This window comes from Trichoderma virens, assembly GCF_000170995.1.
Source record: "Trichoderma virens Gv29-8 chromosome Unknown TRIVIscaffold_92, whole genome shotgun sequence".
NCBI classification, from domain to species: domain Eukaryota; kingdom Fungi; phylum Ascomycota; class Sordariomycetes; order Hypocreales; family Hypocreaceae; genus Trichoderma; species Trichoderma virens.
The window spans coordinates 1,113,285-1,129,574 of NW_014013657.1; the positions used below are offsets into that span (position 1 = coordinate 1,113,285).

General features: G+C 50.1%; 7 protein-coding genes across 7 annotated transcripts; 3 read left to right on the forward strand and 4 right to left on the reverse strand.

Annotated features, from left to right (window-relative positions):
• Positions 1-497: 497 nt before the first annotated feature.
• On the reverse strand, positions 498-2,084 carry TRIVIDRAFT_185010 (uncharacterized protein; the record flags this gene model as incomplete). The annotated part of the gene is made up of 2 exons (XM_014094289.1): positions 498-1,813; positions 1,898-2,084. One exon carries the CDS (start codon positions 1,478-1,480, stop codon positions 1,022-1,024), a length of 459 nt encoding a protein of 152 aa, XP_013949764.1.
• On the reverse strand, positions 502-2,084 carry TRIVIDRAFT_92251 (uncharacterized protein; the record flags this gene model as incomplete). Its single annotated transcript, XM_014094290.1, has 2 exons — positions 502-1,813; positions 1,898-2,084. The coding sequence occupies 2 exons, from the start codon at positions 1,970-1,972 to the stop codon at positions 1,616-1,618; spliced, it is 273 nt and encodes a 90-aa protein (XP_013949765.1).
• Positions 2,085-2,153: 69 nt separating this feature from the next.
• TRIVIDRAFT_228595 (uncharacterized protein) lies at positions 2,154-6,567 on the forward strand (the record flags this gene model as incomplete). Its single annotated transcript, XM_014094291.1, has 3 exons — positions 2,154-2,168; positions 2,476-5,773; positions 5,831-6,567. 3 exons carry the CDS (start codon positions 2,154-2,156, stop codon positions 6,565-6,567), a joined length of 4,050 nt encoding a protein of 1,349 aa, XP_013949766.1.
• A 133-nt stretch (positions 6,568-6,700) lies between these two features.
• TRIVIDRAFT_165545 (uncharacterized protein) lies at positions 6,701-7,808 on the reverse strand (the record flags this gene model as incomplete). Its single annotated transcript, XM_014094292.1, has 3 exons — positions 6,701-7,495; positions 7,578-7,709; positions 7,767-7,808. The coding sequence occupies 3 exons, from the start codon at positions 7,806-7,808 to the stop codon at positions 6,701-6,703; spliced, it is 969 nt and encodes a 322-aa protein (XP_013949767.1).
• Positions 7,809-8,438: 630 nt separating this feature from the next.
• Positions 8,439-11,879, forward strand: TRIVIDRAFT_64536 (uncharacterized protein; the record flags this gene model as incomplete). The annotated part of the gene is made up of 3 exons (XM_014094293.1): positions 8,439-10,700; positions 10,758-11,203; positions 11,330-11,879. 3 exons carry the CDS (start codon positions 8,439-8,441, stop codon positions 11,877-11,879), a joined length of 3,258 nt encoding a protein of 1,085 aa, XP_013949768.1.
• Positions 11,880-12,530: 651 nt separating this feature from the next.
• Positions 12,531-15,446, forward strand: TRIVIDRAFT_82556 (putative phospholipase C; the record flags this gene model as incomplete). Its single annotated transcript, XM_014094506.1, has 2 exons — positions 12,531-14,111; positions 14,209-15,446. 2 exons carry the CDS (start codon positions 12,665-12,667, stop codon positions 14,724-14,726), a joined length of 1,965 nt encoding a protein of 654 aa, XP_013949981.1.
• TRIVIDRAFT_217275 (uncharacterized protein) lies at positions 14,226-15,703 on the reverse strand (the record flags this gene model as incomplete). The annotated part of the gene is made up of 3 exons (XM_014094294.1): positions 14,226-15,446; positions 15,518-15,523; positions 15,604-15,703. The coding sequence occupies 3 exons, from the start codon at positions 15,631-15,633 to the stop codon at positions 14,889-14,891; spliced, it is 594 nt and encodes a 197-aa protein (XP_013949769.1).
• Between the last annotated feature and the right edge of the window lie 587 nt (positions 15,704-16,290).

The window sequence follows — 16,290 nt, forward strand, 5'->3', positions numbered from 1 at the left end:
TTTTTCGTAATCTAACGATGCATTGCATCTCGTCACTGCCCAAAGGTGGTGCTGTGCTGTAATTAGCCGTGTTCTGGCTCTGACGACGATGGCCGAGGCAGTTAAGGCTGCATGGTCGCGTGGACACTTGTCGCTCCTGTCCTTTGGGCCGCGATGCGAACCTGTAGCAGGCGCAAAGAGGGCACGAATATGCAAGCCCATGCATGCGTCCCCGCCGCTGCAGATTGCCAATATTCACTCATTTGCTGGCGTTGTATCACGGGCTCGACGGGCGCGCCACCGCTGGCTGTCCTGGGGGAATCGTGGGGATATATCATTGCTCGAGTGCTACCCGGCCGGAGCTGTCATAACAGACCAAACAACGCCCAAAGACATGCCTTGACCTATATAAATCCCTAGCACTATCCGCTCCTCTTGCATATTGCTCTGCACCTCGACCGATTTGTCTTACGACCTCATCCTCGTTATTTTCTTACCGCCTTGTACCCCTCCCGACACTTTCCACTTGCACCCACGCCAGAAGCTGATAAGGCTATCATTCCCAATTCCCCGTCTTTGAGGCTGTCCATGTACTACACACCGACAGTTTGGGCATCAGCGTCAGCGTCATTCACAGACACAGACACAAACACAAACATAAACACAACACACAACATCATCGCCGAAAATGTCTGAAGTGCAGTTCCAGCGTTCTTTGGAAGACATCCGGCTCGAGATTATGCTTCTCGCTGCCGAGGTGCTCTTCCTCGTGTCGGTGCTTGGTGCCATTATTCTCTTCAATCTCGATGTCTACAGCCAATCCCGCAAGCTAAGCCTAAGTGCCGAATCCTATAAGACTCGGTCGCGCTGCCTAAACAGAGGTCTGCCGCGAGGATACAAGGGCACCATCCATTGAAAGCCCCAACCTTGGCTCTGGGTCATTTGTCTTCCTTTTTTACAATATCAGAAAATTCGCAATGCATTGCTTCCATTGAGGAGCTCATGGTCTTGTCTACCACCACAAAAAGACTAGCTTCTCTACCTAGGTATTTCCTGGTAGAGAGCTTTCATATCGAAACATTTTTGGAGCTGCATTTAAACGGCGTTTATGCATTGGAATTGGCGTTGGAATTGGCTTGTGCCCGCTTACGAAAAAAACAACCCTGTCATAGGAAGGGAAGAGACGACGACATGAATGGAAATAACAAAAGAGATCAGCTCGCATGATTGATGATTTGCTTGTATGCAGCTTGGAAGAACCAAACAAACCAAACACACCAACAAACAGACTGCGGTTCGTCGCTTTATTTATGTGTCGAGATGTTGAGCTTCGGTGTTCACGTGTCATGGGGGCCGGCGTTTTGAGGATCGAGATCGTTTGGATAAAAATTGTTGTACATAGTAGAACAAAACAAAATAAAAACCAGTAAACTTTGATTTGTCCACCAGAATTTGATGCTGTCCGACCAAAATAGCTCGCGACGCAGCCTCTATGCCTCATCGGCCGGTGCCATCTTCTATTTCCTCGTCCGTGCAATTTATACACCACTGGGATTTTTCTTCCGGTCCACCATTTCTCCTTTTTTGTATCTTCCCTCTCCTAACCACAGCTCTCTTCGTCCCTTATTTTGTTTCTTTATGCCGAGGGCTTCTTCAGGTCTCGAGCGGCCTGCTTCAGGTTGAAGTTGCACTCCTCGTAGGCTCGTCCGGCACCAAAGCCGGCGCCGAGGTACGCGGGCCAAGCTCTTCGCTTAAACAGGAGGACAGAAAAGACGACGCCGAATCCGAGACCAAGGGTGGACTTGACGAGGAGGTTGGAGAGGCAGCGATCCCACTGTTGTGTTTTTCAAAACCAGGTTAGTAAAGAGACGCCCTGGAGAACAAGTTTGCTCTGTCTGGGTTAAGCTCGGCTCGGTACCTTCTCGTTGAGAAGCGCTTCGCTGACGGGCCGGGAAATGGCGCTTGGAGAGCGAGGGGCGGCGGTCTCGGACATGGTGGCAGACGTTGCTCTGGGGTTTCGTGTGAGATGCGGTAAATAAGTCGCGAGGCGGCAGGTTTCGCACTTACGTACGGAGCGCAATTGACGTCAAGGAGCCGGGCTTTGGCGTGGGCAAAGGAGGGAAAAAGCGTGGATGCAGTGATGTCAAACTTCACGAAAACCAGCCGGCCTCATCATGGTCTTCGCCTCGGTGGGCGGTGAGGGGCGATTGCCTGATCGGGGTGGAGATTGCGGCAGAATTTTTCGAAATTTTGGAGCTGCTACGATGATGCTTGAGCTTATACACTCGGCTTCTTCTGCTATATATGAATTTTCATTTATAAAAAGCATCGGGATAAGTTGGATTTATTCTAATCCATTATCCGACAATCGTTCATTTATATTCTCCCTCATTTGTCTTTTTAATTCTCGTTTGTTTGCTTCTGTTGTAATGGTAAGATTTTTTTTTTACACTTGTGATTGGTCGCGTTGATGAGAAGCTCACCAGTTTTGAACAGGGAAAGCTGGATCTCATCAAGACCGTAAGAGGTCTTGATCAGAATGGACCTGGGGGAAACGGAGAGAATCTCGAAAAGCTGTGGAATAACCTCATAGAGGCATCAGACCACCAATTCCACGCGGCAGAGGAGAGCGCGTTGAGATGGCTGCTAAAATCGATGAATGGGCCATCACCTGAGGCAGAGACCATACGACGCTACCCATTGACCTGGAGGATTTTGGATTTCGTATTTCAAAAGATACCGCTTTTCTCACTGGCTAAATCTTTAGCGGACAGAAAATTCGCTGCGGTTCTGCAACAATCTCTCAAGGACGCATCGAATCCAAGCCAAGAGGCTGGCGCTTCAGGCGGGAAAAGGAAGAGATCATTAGCTCCACTCTACGCCCTGGACGAATTGAAAGGCCTCGAAAGTTGTTTGGCGACGGGACAGGCTGTTTTCAATGCTCTGAAGTCTCTGCTTGATCGACTGGAGAACAATGCGGTCGGCTCACGCGATAGGATTGGAGCTGAGCACATCAAATCTCTCTTCTCTACCTCTGCAACCGAAGCTGCGACATTATCATCATCCTTCTTTATTGTTTGTGTTCTGTTACTGGCTAGCGATGTTTGCGACGATGTCGAAGGCAAAGAAGACTGGCTATCCACAGTCTCCAAGATATGGGATCTCCATCTACAAGGGGACACCGACGCCCTGGAGATTGCAACACATCTCTTTCGACCAGCCGCTGCGATCCTGAGACAGTTAGAACCTTCTATTCAAGGCCAAAAGTCGAATGTTAATGAAGCTTTGGCGGCTCGATGGAGTGCAGATCTCCAGAAGTTCATGCACCGAAATTTCATACTCCCTGCTCGCACTTACTTCTGGAATCGCCAAGACTTCGAGGTCATTTCGAGGGCACTCGATGTTTCAAACGACAAGACGAGGACATCTGCTCCAGCACTATACTTTCTGGCTGCAGGAATGCCCGATGTTTCGACTGAAAGCGACTTGCGCAGGATCAATACGCTTTGGATGGACCGGATATTCAAGGCTGTGGAGGAGCAAATCCGTAAAAGGCCGGATAGAAATGCCTTGATGAAGGGAATTCTAGCGCAGGCGGTAGGAAGCTCAGTAGCAGTCGATGCTGGGGACCTTCGCCAAATATGCCGCAACTATGGCCTGGGATCGGAAATCGACTGGAGCTTACTGGCAAATGCTGCTACGTGTAATCCGGATATTTTCCAAATGTCGGAGGAAGGCACAGCTCTGTTGAATGACGTTTGTTCGCAGAGCATCAGCCAGAAACCAGACTCTGATGTTTATAAGGATCAGCTAGATCTCATTGCGGCTATAAAGAAGAGCTTTCAAACGCGCCGCGATCTCTCTGGATTTTTGCGACTATGGTTCTCGCAGCTGTGTTTGACAGAGAAGCGCAAACTGGTCTCGAATAGCCCTTGGTTCGACATAGGGAGAGGGAACCGTGAGAGTTCGATTTCTTCTTTCATAGAGTCCGAATTATCGCCACACCAGCTCCTTGGGATTGTCGAATGGGTCGGCGAACAGGAGCCTGGCTCATACCCCCAGTCTCTTTGTGTTTTCATGAGCACCGTTGCGCAAGGACTACATAGCGAGCAATTCATTGACGCGGTAGGCATGAAGTTATTCAACCAGGTGTTCCAGCTGAAAAACTCTTCAAAGACTGCTTTGAAGTGGAGGGTTATTTCAAAGACGATTTCATGGACCTCTCCCGAAGAACGGAACAATATTTGGGATCAAGTGAAAGAGCAGGTCTCTAAGCTTTTGCGGAAAGGGACAATCAAGTCGGCTGAAACATTTGAGGCTCTCAAATGCTGCTATCAGGCTTGGGATTCTATGAGCCAAGATGGAGACGCTGCCGACGAGTCATCCAAACTGGTAGAGAAATTCACACAGCGGTTGGTAGAAGAACTTGCGTCGTACGATGTGCTGGAAATCACAAAATTATCAGCCTCTCTCGACTCGGGGGCAAGGTCGGAATTTGACGAAGAACTTGCTTTCCAGCAATACTTGGCTTGGTATGTTCTGGGTGGCAGCCGTTTCTATCGGCTCTATTCAAGAAAAACAGACGAGATTCCACTGCTCGAGGCTGTGTCCTCTACAAAGGATGTAAGCCCTCCAGGGTTGCATGCTCTTTGGAGCGCTCTCCTAAGCAATGACGCCAACCTTAACGACACGAAGCTTTCCAAAAAACTTCTGGACCGCTTGATTACAGCCTTAGCCGAGTCTGAGAAAGAAAAGGGTTGGCCAGGAGAAAAGGGGCAGCTGTGGATTCGAACGCTATGCAGCATACCCTTGGAAGCCTTTAGCCGCGCCCAGCGTGAGCAGATTATGAGCATATTGGACAAGAGGAGGGAAAAGATGATCAAAACTCCAAAGCGGGTGTCTCTCGAAGGCTGGAAGCTGGTACTTGATTTGGCAAGCAAAATGATGGCGCGGCCGACGTTTTACGAAGGGATGCAGTTTTCTAATCTTGTCGATTATGCTGACGCCCTTTCCAGCCTCTCCTTTGAAGAGACGATAAATGATGAGACTCTGCTTGAACTTGTTGAAAGATATTTTGCCATGGCTTCAACGATAGTAAGGCAAATGTCGGATAATTTCGACGAGCGAAGTGCGAAATACTTTTCAGAAAGCTTGGCGTTTGTTGAAACATGCGAAACGGAAGAGACGAAGAATGACCCCTTGAGCCTCCCAGCACTTCGTGTCACCCTGTTAAAGGCCATTGCTGTTGAGCTTAGCCGGTCGTCGAGCCTTCAAAGCCAATCTAGCCTCAGTCGGCTACAACAGGATGCTAGGAGTGCATTGGCCCGACACATAGCGGCGGTGTTGGGGGAGCTCATAGCAGACAAAAAGTTCTTATCAAAACACGACAATTTGAAAGATTTGGGTCTTTTTGCAACGACACACGCCGCAGAGATTATGGATAACGCCGCGGAGTTATCACAGCATAAGTCAAGCTCGATCCGGAAGCTGGAGAAGCGGAGCAAGGAGGCTATGGATGCTGGAGACTTGAGAGCCTGGAAGATTCAGATTTTCCTTCACACATATCTAGCGAGCAGGATGGAGGATCCTCGCCCGACTCGATTTACTGCTCTGGCAAATTTGCCGTCCAAGGTCCGCGAGTCTCTACTAAGAGAATATGTGACGTCTATCATTGCAAATACCGATGTGCCTGACGTCTCACGCTACCTCAAGGAGCTGATTAGTGAGTTTACAGGGGGCTGCGACACAGATGGCCAGGCTCTTGCCATCCAACACGTCGTTGGTCATCTTATCGGTATGTTTTTCAAGAATACAGATTTGCTAAGGGGCAACGCTAATAATTATATCCCAGAACGCACTGATTTACATGGCAAAGGCGAAGGTGTTGATCTATCGACAGCCCACAGCGAGCTAACACTCTGTCTCTTGAAGAAGTCGCCTAATGTCGCCTACACATGCCAAACCGTTCAGACCCTTCTGGAAAAGAAGCCGCAAGCCATGGGCCAGTGGAACATTGAGGTGACATTGAGTACTGTCAGTGACTTGGCTTTGTCAAAGGGCACAAACGGCTCAGCAGTGCCATTTACGTGGTTGTGCAAGTTGGTTGGGACAATTATCAAGAAGCACCGCCTACGGTTGGAGGGCCACCATCACTTGCTTCTGACTACCGTGCAAGCCTTACTCAACAGCTTAATTATCAACCAGCCGAAGAGCGCTGGAGATGGCACAACGCAAGAGACGATGGCTCGTTTATACGGTCGCCTCATCACCCTCATCTGCGAACCGACTGCCGGCGCTGTATCTCGATCACAGCACCAGAATGCCCTAGACTCCGCAACAGACGCAGCCAAGCGGTCTGCCGGCCGGCACGTCTACCTGGTACTGATGCAGTACGTGAAGCTGCAACTTGAGGCTGACGTGCCAAGAGAGGTGCGCGAGGCTCTTGAGCCAGCGATGAATTCCATTTTCGACGTGACGCCGCCGGAAGTGAGGAAGATTCTGAACGACGCAATGGATGCTAGTGGAAGAGCCATCCTGAGAGAAATGTTCAAGAGATATGTCAAGTTTGGCAAATGGAGCGGTGTTTAAATGCTTTATGCACAATTGAGGTATAGGATTAGGAATTAGGATATAAAGCTATGGATGAGAATAAATAATATAGATCAAAAGCTTACACGCAATTGTACGTGTCTATACTATTCACAATTACGCAAAACCTGACTTATGCCTGATGATCCTGCTTGGCCTTGCTAGGGTGGCCGTGGGTCTTGCCGTACTTTCTGATCTTTCCATGAAGATCAGGCTGTACGAATATCCAAATGAGAGAGACAAACCATGCCATGACAGTGTCGACAAACCAGTTATTGCGGAACGAACCACCCAGCATCCCCCACTTCATAAGCGCACCGAGCCAGGCCACAGTCACAAAGTACTCGCCATTCTCCAGTCCTTTGATGGCAACTTCAGCAACTTCGTCAGGAGTCTGTTGGGGGTCGCTGGACTCGAGAATTGTGGTAATCTCTGGTGTGGTAAGGATTTCACGTGAGTATCCAGGCGAGAGGATGGTTCCGGGGAAGACGACGTGGACTTTGACGTTTTGGGGGTACATCATGACCTCCTGAGAGATGGTATCGGCCAGGCCTCGCATGGCCCATTTGGAAGGAGAATAAGGTGCGTAGCCGGGGATGGTGTACAGTGCAAGGACACTGGCAGTCATGATGAGATGCTTGGGCTCCTTCTCAATAGGAGCATCAGGTGCCAGCCATTCCCTAAGGATGGCATGGGACATTTCAGCCGTGCCATAAAAGTTGACGTCCATCTGGCGACGCATAGACGACATTTCCATGTCGATGAACAGCTCCGGAGTGGACATGCCAGCAATACACCAGACAATGTCAGGCGCCTTGCCATCATTCCACTGCCTAACCTCAGCCAGGAGAGGAGCAGCGTAGGACGGCGCAGAGACATCGGCGGCGATGTAATGGAAGCGCTGCTTGCCCTTGTCCTTGGCGGCTGCCTTTGTAGATGAGAAAGAAGACACGCCACGTCAGCGGAAACCAATTGTGGTATGAGGCAAACGAGGCAAATCAAAGACGTACTTTGACGGCTTCAAGAGCGTCCTTTAGCTTCTCGACGCCGCGAGACACGAGGACGACGTTGGCGCCCTTGCCAGAAAGCTGCTTGGCAACGGACAGACCCATTCCTTCTGAGGCGCCCGTGATGAGGACGGTCTGCATCGAAATCTAAGCCATTGACCCATTCAATTGAGACGATTTACTACTACACACCTTGCCCTCAACGGGCATCTGGTTTCCGCCGAAGAGCCCCATTATGGAGATGATTCCGATGGCAAGCGTAATGGCAGCAGGCAGGATCCAAACGAGATGATCCGAGAGTGCGACTGAGGGCATGGCCCAACGCTGTAACGAGAGGGAGAGAGATGAAGAGAGTGAGAGCGGGAGATGAGAATTGAAGGACGGTGAGGTTTGCAGCCCAATTTCTTTTTTTATCCCCAGCGCCGTTAGCACCTCGTAAGGTTCAGGGACATCTTGTACTATTTCTGCTGCTGCTGACGTGGAGAAGCTTTGCTGTTTGGTACCTGTTTGGGTTCGCTAATTAGGCGGGAGCTTGCCGGATTAGTGGGTACATGGAAGCTCTACAGGGGGCCGATGCACTGTTTGTTAGGGGATGACATTAACGTGCTGCACCGTATCACGTGCGTGTTCTTTTGTTGCTGGATTTGTACCAGATACGCGACATCAAGGTTGCAAAGTACATGCATGCTCTGTGCCACTCATCACGAATCAACTTCAAATTCATCGTACAATTCAGAATATATTCAACATCAAGCATCGAATCCAACAACGGCTATTCACTCTCAATTGGAGATTACATAAATCAAACCTGCGCAATTTCAACATCATGGTACTTCTCCAAGCACCTTGCTGAGCTTCATCACGATGGCCTCGCCAGACGAACAAGACGTAAAGCTCAGCGTGCCGAAATTCTCCTCTTTTAAATCCAAGGACGCAAGCAAAGAGAACCCCACAAAGCTCGAGAAGCAGCATGAGATTCGCCGGAAGAAGCATGCTCGCGATGACGACAGATCAAGCAGCCGCCGGTCTGATGAGGATCGTGGTTCAAGGCGCAGTGGCCGAGAGTCTCGTCGCCACAGAGACCACCGCCGGGATCGAGACCGAGACCGAGCTCGTCGGGAGCCTTCCAGTCGTGAGAAAACGGCGGATGCAGCAGAAAAGCCGAAGTCTGTTTCCAAGCCACAGGGTGTTCCCGGCCTCTTCGTGATTGACACCAAAGGCGACCCCCTAATAATAAAATATGGGGGCATTGACAGATCACAGGTTCCTGCTTACCGTCGCCATGGGGGTGGTAGGGTCCTTGGTACGGAGGGTCGCCTAGTCATACACCGTGATGGCCCACGAGATCAGTTTAGTCTCCGCATGCCCGGCGAAGGCTTTCACACCTTTTCTGGTAGAGATGGGCTTCGATCCAAGATGCCAAGGGTGGAATCTAGGCAAATCAGGGCCGTTACTAGGAGTGTTGATGCAGATACTGCGTATGAGATTGAAGGATACCTACCCTTGAGTTCATCTAAAAAACGAAAGCGTGATCAGCGAGATGAAGAGTCTTCAGATGATGAACGTCCTTCATATCGGTCCATTGAGGGCAAGGCCAAGCCACGGCAGCCCTCAGAGAGTGGCTCGGATGAGGACTCTGATATGTCAATCGACATGCTGGCAGTAGACCAGAGCAACCCACTGAAGAAAAAGTCCATAAAGCTCAGCAAACAAGTAAAGGATACCCCAGAAGATATCGACGCCTGGCTAGAGCTTGTAGACCATCAAGATGCTTTGCTAAAAGCTGGGGAAGATTTGGATCATTCGATACTAGAAAACGAAGCTCATAGCTTTGCAGAGATTAAAGTATCCATGCTGGAGTCGGCTCTTCAGAACACAAGAAATGCGGAAGACCGCAGACGAGTTCTCGTTTACTTGATGCGAGAGGGCGCCAAAGTGTGGACCAGCAAAGCGACTACAAAGAAATGGTCAGAAGTCCTAAAGGATGAGGACAATCATTTTCTCCTGTGGAAAACTCACCTTGACTTTTCGACGTCCAACATCACAACATTTCAGTATGATGACATCAAGAAAATACTTCTAGACAGGCTACGCATTACCCTCTCCCGTCTGACATCAAATCAGCCCAATGGCGCCATTGAGGAAGCCATATTTGTGTTCCTGAGGGCCACTCGTTTTGTCCATGATGCTGGCTACAAGGAACTGGCTGTTGCGGCTTGGCAGGGTCTCTTAGAGCTCAATTTCTTTAGGCCCCTGGCCATTGAGGACGAGCAGTCTGCGCTAGAGTCTTTCCACGATTTCTGGGAAAGCGAAGTACCTCGGATAGGCGACATCGGTGCCAACGGTTGGAGACATTACGTCGAAACCGGGAGCGATGGGGATGCAGCAGAGCCGGTAGAGGCAGCCCCGGTCGCACCATCTTCCTCACGAGACGTCTACAAAGCCTGGGGCCATCTCGAACACTCTCGCTCTGAAGCAGCAAAGATGCCAGCAAGGACGATGGATGATGGAACAGATGATGATCCGTTTAGAGTCGTAATGTACTCTGACATCCAGCCATTCCTGTTTCTCATACCGAACTCTATTCTACCAGAGGTTTCAACGCAATTGATTGACGCATTTTTACTCTTCTGTGGCTTTCCTCCGGCATTTAGAGCGAGTAATTGGACAGAAACAGCCTATGACGATCAGTTCATCTCATCATCGCTCGTCAAGATTGACTTACAGCCGATTAAGCATCATGACGACGATATGGAGAATTGGCACAAAAGCGACCCGCGATTTGACATGGGCGTAAAGGCAGCTGTTTCTCCTTCTTTACTATTTGGTGGCTCAAAGTGGTTTCAGTACATTCCTGCCGGGTCTCAGAATCCTATAGCGAGCTCGCTCTGGGTATCGGAGGCACTGAGGCAACTTGTTCACATTGCGGGAATTGAGGGTCTGGCTCAATACTACCTTGCCACGGTCTTCTCGAATGAGCAGACGAGCGTCAAGAAGTCTGCCAAGGCCTTACTCAAAAAATATCCTGCGAATTCCGAGCTCTATAATGCGTATGCAGTTGCTGAATCTGCCAACGATCTAAATGTGGCGAGCAAAGTGCTGGGAGCTGCAATTGAGTCCTCATCGGTATGTGTGAAATTCGATGTGAGAGTTTAGAAGTAATATATCTGACATGCTTTCTAGTTATCTGCGAAGTGGTACAAGTTCCTGTTCTATGGAAGCTGGAGCTGGATGGAGTTTGAGGCGGGACACATTGACTTGGCAAAAGTGCGTCTCTGTGCATCGGTGGACGAGAATTTGAAGGGGAAGGATACAGGTACAGATATTCCTGAAGTTGGCAGCACCACACTTCTCAAGGCCCACCAAACGTTTACTTCGGATTTTCACGAATACTTGCACGGCGGCGATGTCATTGGGGCGAGCGTACTCGCAGAATGCATGATTTTACTATCATATCTCACGGCCCCGGGAAATTCAGAACCCACATCAGTATCGCAAGGCAATATTGCTGCTGCGATGAACACTGTGGATATGATATCTCAGGAATTTCAGTCCCAAGACCGTTTGATGGCGCATGAGCGTGTCCTTCAGTATGCGGCTCATCTACTTTATCTACACGCATCGAAAGGGTAAGCATGTTTCCATCCATCGTATCGCTAATCTTCGACACTGCTCACCAATATCGGCTTCATGTGTCTTGAATGCCCTTCAACATAATTAATGTATGGGAAATCAAGCTAATAAATGATACACAGACCATTTCGGAGAGTATACTTGCGCGAGAAGCTGTCAGGTTTCATCAGGCAGTTTCCACGAAATTCAGTTTTCCTTTCCATGTTTGAATGGGCTGATGCGAGTCTTCGGGTCATTGACGAGACGCGTGACCTTTTGTATGACCATGTGTTAGTGAAGCAGCATGACTGCATTAGCAGCCGCGTCTTTACCATTCAACACGAGCTTACACATGGCAACGCTAACACGACAAAGACTGCATTTGAGCAAGCTCTGGCGAGTGACGTTTGTCAGAACAGTCCCGCATTGTGGATGTCTTACATTCGATTCTGCAACGGCCAGAAGCAGTTCCGCGCAAAGGCGAAGGATGTGTTTTACCGGGCACTAAGGCATTGCCCTGGATCGAAGGAGGTGATGATGGAGGCTTTTCTGACTTTGATTCGGGATATGGAATCGGATGAGCTGAAGGCAGTGTATAACACCATGACGTCGAAGGGAATGAGGGTGCATGTTGACATGGAGGAGTTTCTTGATAGGCGCAGGGCAGAATCGTCGAGGGAGAAGAAGGGATGAGCATATGGGTGTGTGAATACTTGTAGATTATCCACGCTGCATGTGCAGTTTTGGGTATCTTTATATGTTATATTCTACATGTCTATCTATATCTACAAGGCCTATCCATATCTATAAGATCTTTCTACATACTAATTCACTTGGCTACATGATTATATCGGAACGATGAGTATTGCTACCGGTGAAATGAGACACCAAGTTAACATGTCTTTGTATGCTCTATTGGATATACATCATTGCATATACATATTAATGATGATGATTTATACACTACAGGACTCTATGCATGCGTCAACCATGACAACAAAAGCAACTGGATTTCTTACCAAGCCAAGGTGGTCAAAATAAGGGGATCGCCCAATTTAGGGGCCCTTTTTGCCCCTCTTCTTAAAGTCCAGCTGTCAGCGATTCACGGCTCCACCAGCGGTTTTGCATGGAGGGGCTCAGAGAGGCTGAGCCCCCCGTTTTCTGCACCGATTCAGAGGCAACCCGTAAGCTGTTCGTGTGCTGAGTTGCTGCGACGAGAGTGTCTAGTCGGTGGTCTTTGCTTGGCTCGCTGCAGGGTAGGGGGGGTTGCTTTTGGAGGTCTAGAACGCCTGCTTTCTCTCTCACGAGACTCTTTCCCCCAGCATCATCACTTCGGCGTTCATATTCTCTCATACTCCCTCTCATATTCTCCCAATCATTTGACACTCCTGCGTCATCCTAGAATTATTAAGGATACGAAAAAAACATAATTTCATATCGTTTGTATTTCTCCGTCGTCCATCGCCCTTCTCTCCGCCATGGCTGCTCCAGATCAATCCGGCAGCCCCTCGCTTCAGTCTGGCGGGGGTTCAGGCGTGGGTAAACGGACCATCGAAGCCCTCAGCACCAGCACGCTCGCCTACCTCAAGCGCCTCTTCGAATCTCACGCAACTCCAGAGGGGAAATGGACGAGTGAGCAGGTCAGGGTCTTTGTGCAAAAGGTCCAGGGCCATAACGCCACCGCAGACGCTGCGACACAGCTGCTCGGCACGCCCGATCTCGACCTCAGCGGCTTCCTGGCCTTCATGACATCTTCTCACAGCAGTGCCGTGCTGCCGGTGAATAAAGAGGACTTTTCATGGCCGCTCTCGAGCTACTTCATCAGCTCGAGCCACAACACGTATCTGACGGGCAACCAACTGTCGAGTGATAGTACCACTGGGGCTTACACCAATGTCCTGCTGAGAGGATGTCGGTGCGTCGAGATTGACGTGTGGGATGGTGATGAGAGTGACGCGGAGTCTTCAGAAAGCGAGACAAGCGACGACGAAGCAGCGGCCAAAAAGGCAGCCCTCAAGGAGAAGAAGAAGAAGGAGAAGAAGGAAAAGAAGGAGTCCAAGGACAAGGACAAGAAGGGCGGGTGGAGCGACCAGCTGAAGAGCAAGATGGACAAGATGAACATTGGCAAGAAGGTGGAGAAGATGGAAGAGAAGGCGATCGAGAAGGTGGCTGAATTGCAGGAGGCCGTCACGCCAAAGTCAGACTCCAGCAGCGTTGTAGAGCCCAGAGTGCTGCATGGATACACGCTCACCAAAGACGTTCGCTTCAGGGACGTCTGCGAGGCCATCCGCGACAGCGCATTCGTCGCCTCTGAAATGCCACTGATTGTGAGCCTTGAAGTCCACTGCAGCGCCAAGCAGCAGATTGTCATGGTGGACATCATGAAGGAGGTCTGGGCTGGACTGCTGGTGGCAGAGCCCGACGCCGATATCGAAGCGCTGCCCAGCCCCGAATCCTTGCGCCGAAAGATCCTCATCAAGGTCAAATACGTCCCGCCCGGCACGCCCCTGGACAAGGTCGACACCATCCGCAGCGAGCAAGTCCCCATGCCCGCAGGCCCGCCGCCGAAGCCCGCAAAGACCATCCAGGAGCTTGCCCGGCTCGCCATCTACACCCAGGGCGTGACCTTCAAGGGCTGGACGCAGCCGGAGGCCAAAATGCCCACACACATCTTCTCCATCTCCGAGAAGAAGTTCATCGACTACCATGAGAAGCAGTGGTCCGTCCTCTTTAACCACAATAAACGCTATCTGCTGAGAGCCTATCCTGCCGGCTTCCGAATCGGATCCTCCAATCTCAACCCGGCCATTTTCTGGGGTGGAGGTGCTCAGATTATCGCGCTGAATTGGCAAGAGACGGATGAAGGCATGATGCTCAACGAGGGCATGTTTACCGGGACAGGGGGCTATGTCCTGAAGCCAGAAGGTAAGTTTACATCGTGCTCCTTAAATTCACACATTCCTGTGATACTGCTTGATATTCAAGTGCAAGTCCCGCAGCTAATTGTTTTTTCAAACCCTAGGATACCGCCCTAAACTTACCGCAGCGGAAGACGCCGCCACCCCCATCACCATCACCCGCAAATCCGTCACCCTGGCATTCACCTTCCTCGCAGCCCAAAACATCCCTCTCCCAGCCGGCGAGAAGTCCGCAAAGGGCTTCAAGCCATACATCAAAGTCGAGCTCCACGTCGAGGGCTCCAAGAATAGCCACGCCGAAAGCGACGGCCACGTCCACGAGAGCGAGTACAAGGTCCGCACCAAGACGCACAAGGGCCGCGACCTTGATCTCGGGGCAGAGAAGCTCGAGTTTAAAAACGTTCCAGGGCTAGTCGAAGAGCTCACCTTTGTGAGGTTTACGGTCAGGGATGACGAGATTGGTAGGGATGATTTAGCAGCCTGGGCGTGCATTAGACTTGATAGGCTGGGCCAAGGATATAGATTTGTACACTTGAGGAATACAAAGGGAGAAGCGACGGATGGAGTAATATTGGTCAAGGTGGAAAAGCTTCTAACGCAGCAGCCTTCGAGCAAACAGTAGACGACATTTGATTTTGTTGTTTTGTTGTTTTGGTTTTACTTTATGAAAACCTTGGAAAGAATCCAATAGATAGCAGCCATATCCATGCTGAGGTTGTCATTAGATCAAACTATTACTTCAATATCTCTCAGCTCAACTCATCCCATCCTTGCACATGGTATCTTAGTAGTTACTATCGCCGCCCTGGTTGCCACGGCCGCCCATGTGCGACACCTTGTCCTTCACCTTCTCAAAGAGACCTTCACTCTTGCCCGAAGATCGCTGGCCCGAGGTCTCGTACGATCCGCCCTGGTTGCCAGAGCCGTACGAGCTATCGTCATTGCGTTGGCCGCTGGAACCGTAGGTGTCCGACGAGCCGTAGTTATTCGAGGAGCCATACGAGTCATCCTGGCGGCCACCAGAACCGAAAGATGAGTCTTGGTTACGGTTGCCGGAGCCAAAGGTGTCACCCCCAGATCCATAAGAGTCATTGCCAGAGCTGCCGTAGGTGTTGCCAGAGCTGCCATAGGTGTCTCCAGAGCCGTAATCACCCTGTCCACTGGTGCCAAATGAGCTGTCATCATTGCGGCGGTTGCCGGAGCCGTATTGTTGTTGATTTCCACCAGAGCCGAACGAGTCTCCTCCAGAGCCAAATGAATCTCCTCCAGAGCCGAAGTTGTCTCCTCCAGAGCCGAAGTTGTCTCTTCCGGAACCGAAGTTGTCTTGATCAGAGCGGCGAGACTGATTGATATTAGCAATTGTAATGCGATATAGGTATATCATCTTCTTCTCAAAGTATCGTGTTGACTCACGCCGTACTATGACATCCAAGATAAATTATGATTAGTTCATATTCAATTGATAAGAAGAAACCAGAGGTAGCTTGTATCACACTCACGTTATCGTTGTTGTCACCGCCGTAAGACATTTTGAAGGATTTCTTTGCCTAGAGAAAGCTTGATTGTATGATAATGATGGTCACAATTGAATTGAAGATTTTGTCTTTAAAACTTTATACACAAGAACGAGACGTCACACACCCCTTTATATACCATAGAGATGGAGAGAGATGCGCCTATGTCATAGAATAAGCACCCATCGCATTCATACTCGAAGCTATCCGACTTAGACAAGCTCAGTATGCTCTGGAGAGCTGCCACAGAGCACGCCACAGGGTGTCTGGAGAAGGTGGCCCCACCCGGAATGCTGATAAAATTGGCCTCGACTCAATGGAAGGGAGCGCGAAGTATTGAGACACCCCGGCACAGCTGAAGTCGTCATGGACCTCTCCAGTATTCTTCCCCAGAAACCCCGCCAAGGGCCCATGCTCAGCTGTGAACCCCCTGTTAGCGGCTTGCATTATTGGTGAACTAGAGCTTCATCGTCAACGTGCTTGCGTGCTTTGCCTCATTGATGCAGAAGGCCTATTTCCTAGACAGGTACGTCTTGCTCATCTTCCCATTCTAATGGATTCACAACCAGTTTCTCTCCTGGATGAACCCTGTATTGTTGGATGGCTTCAGCTTCCCCTCCATCCTGTCCCGGCATGTCCGCAGAAAATCCAGCAAGATTCGGATGCTGATGG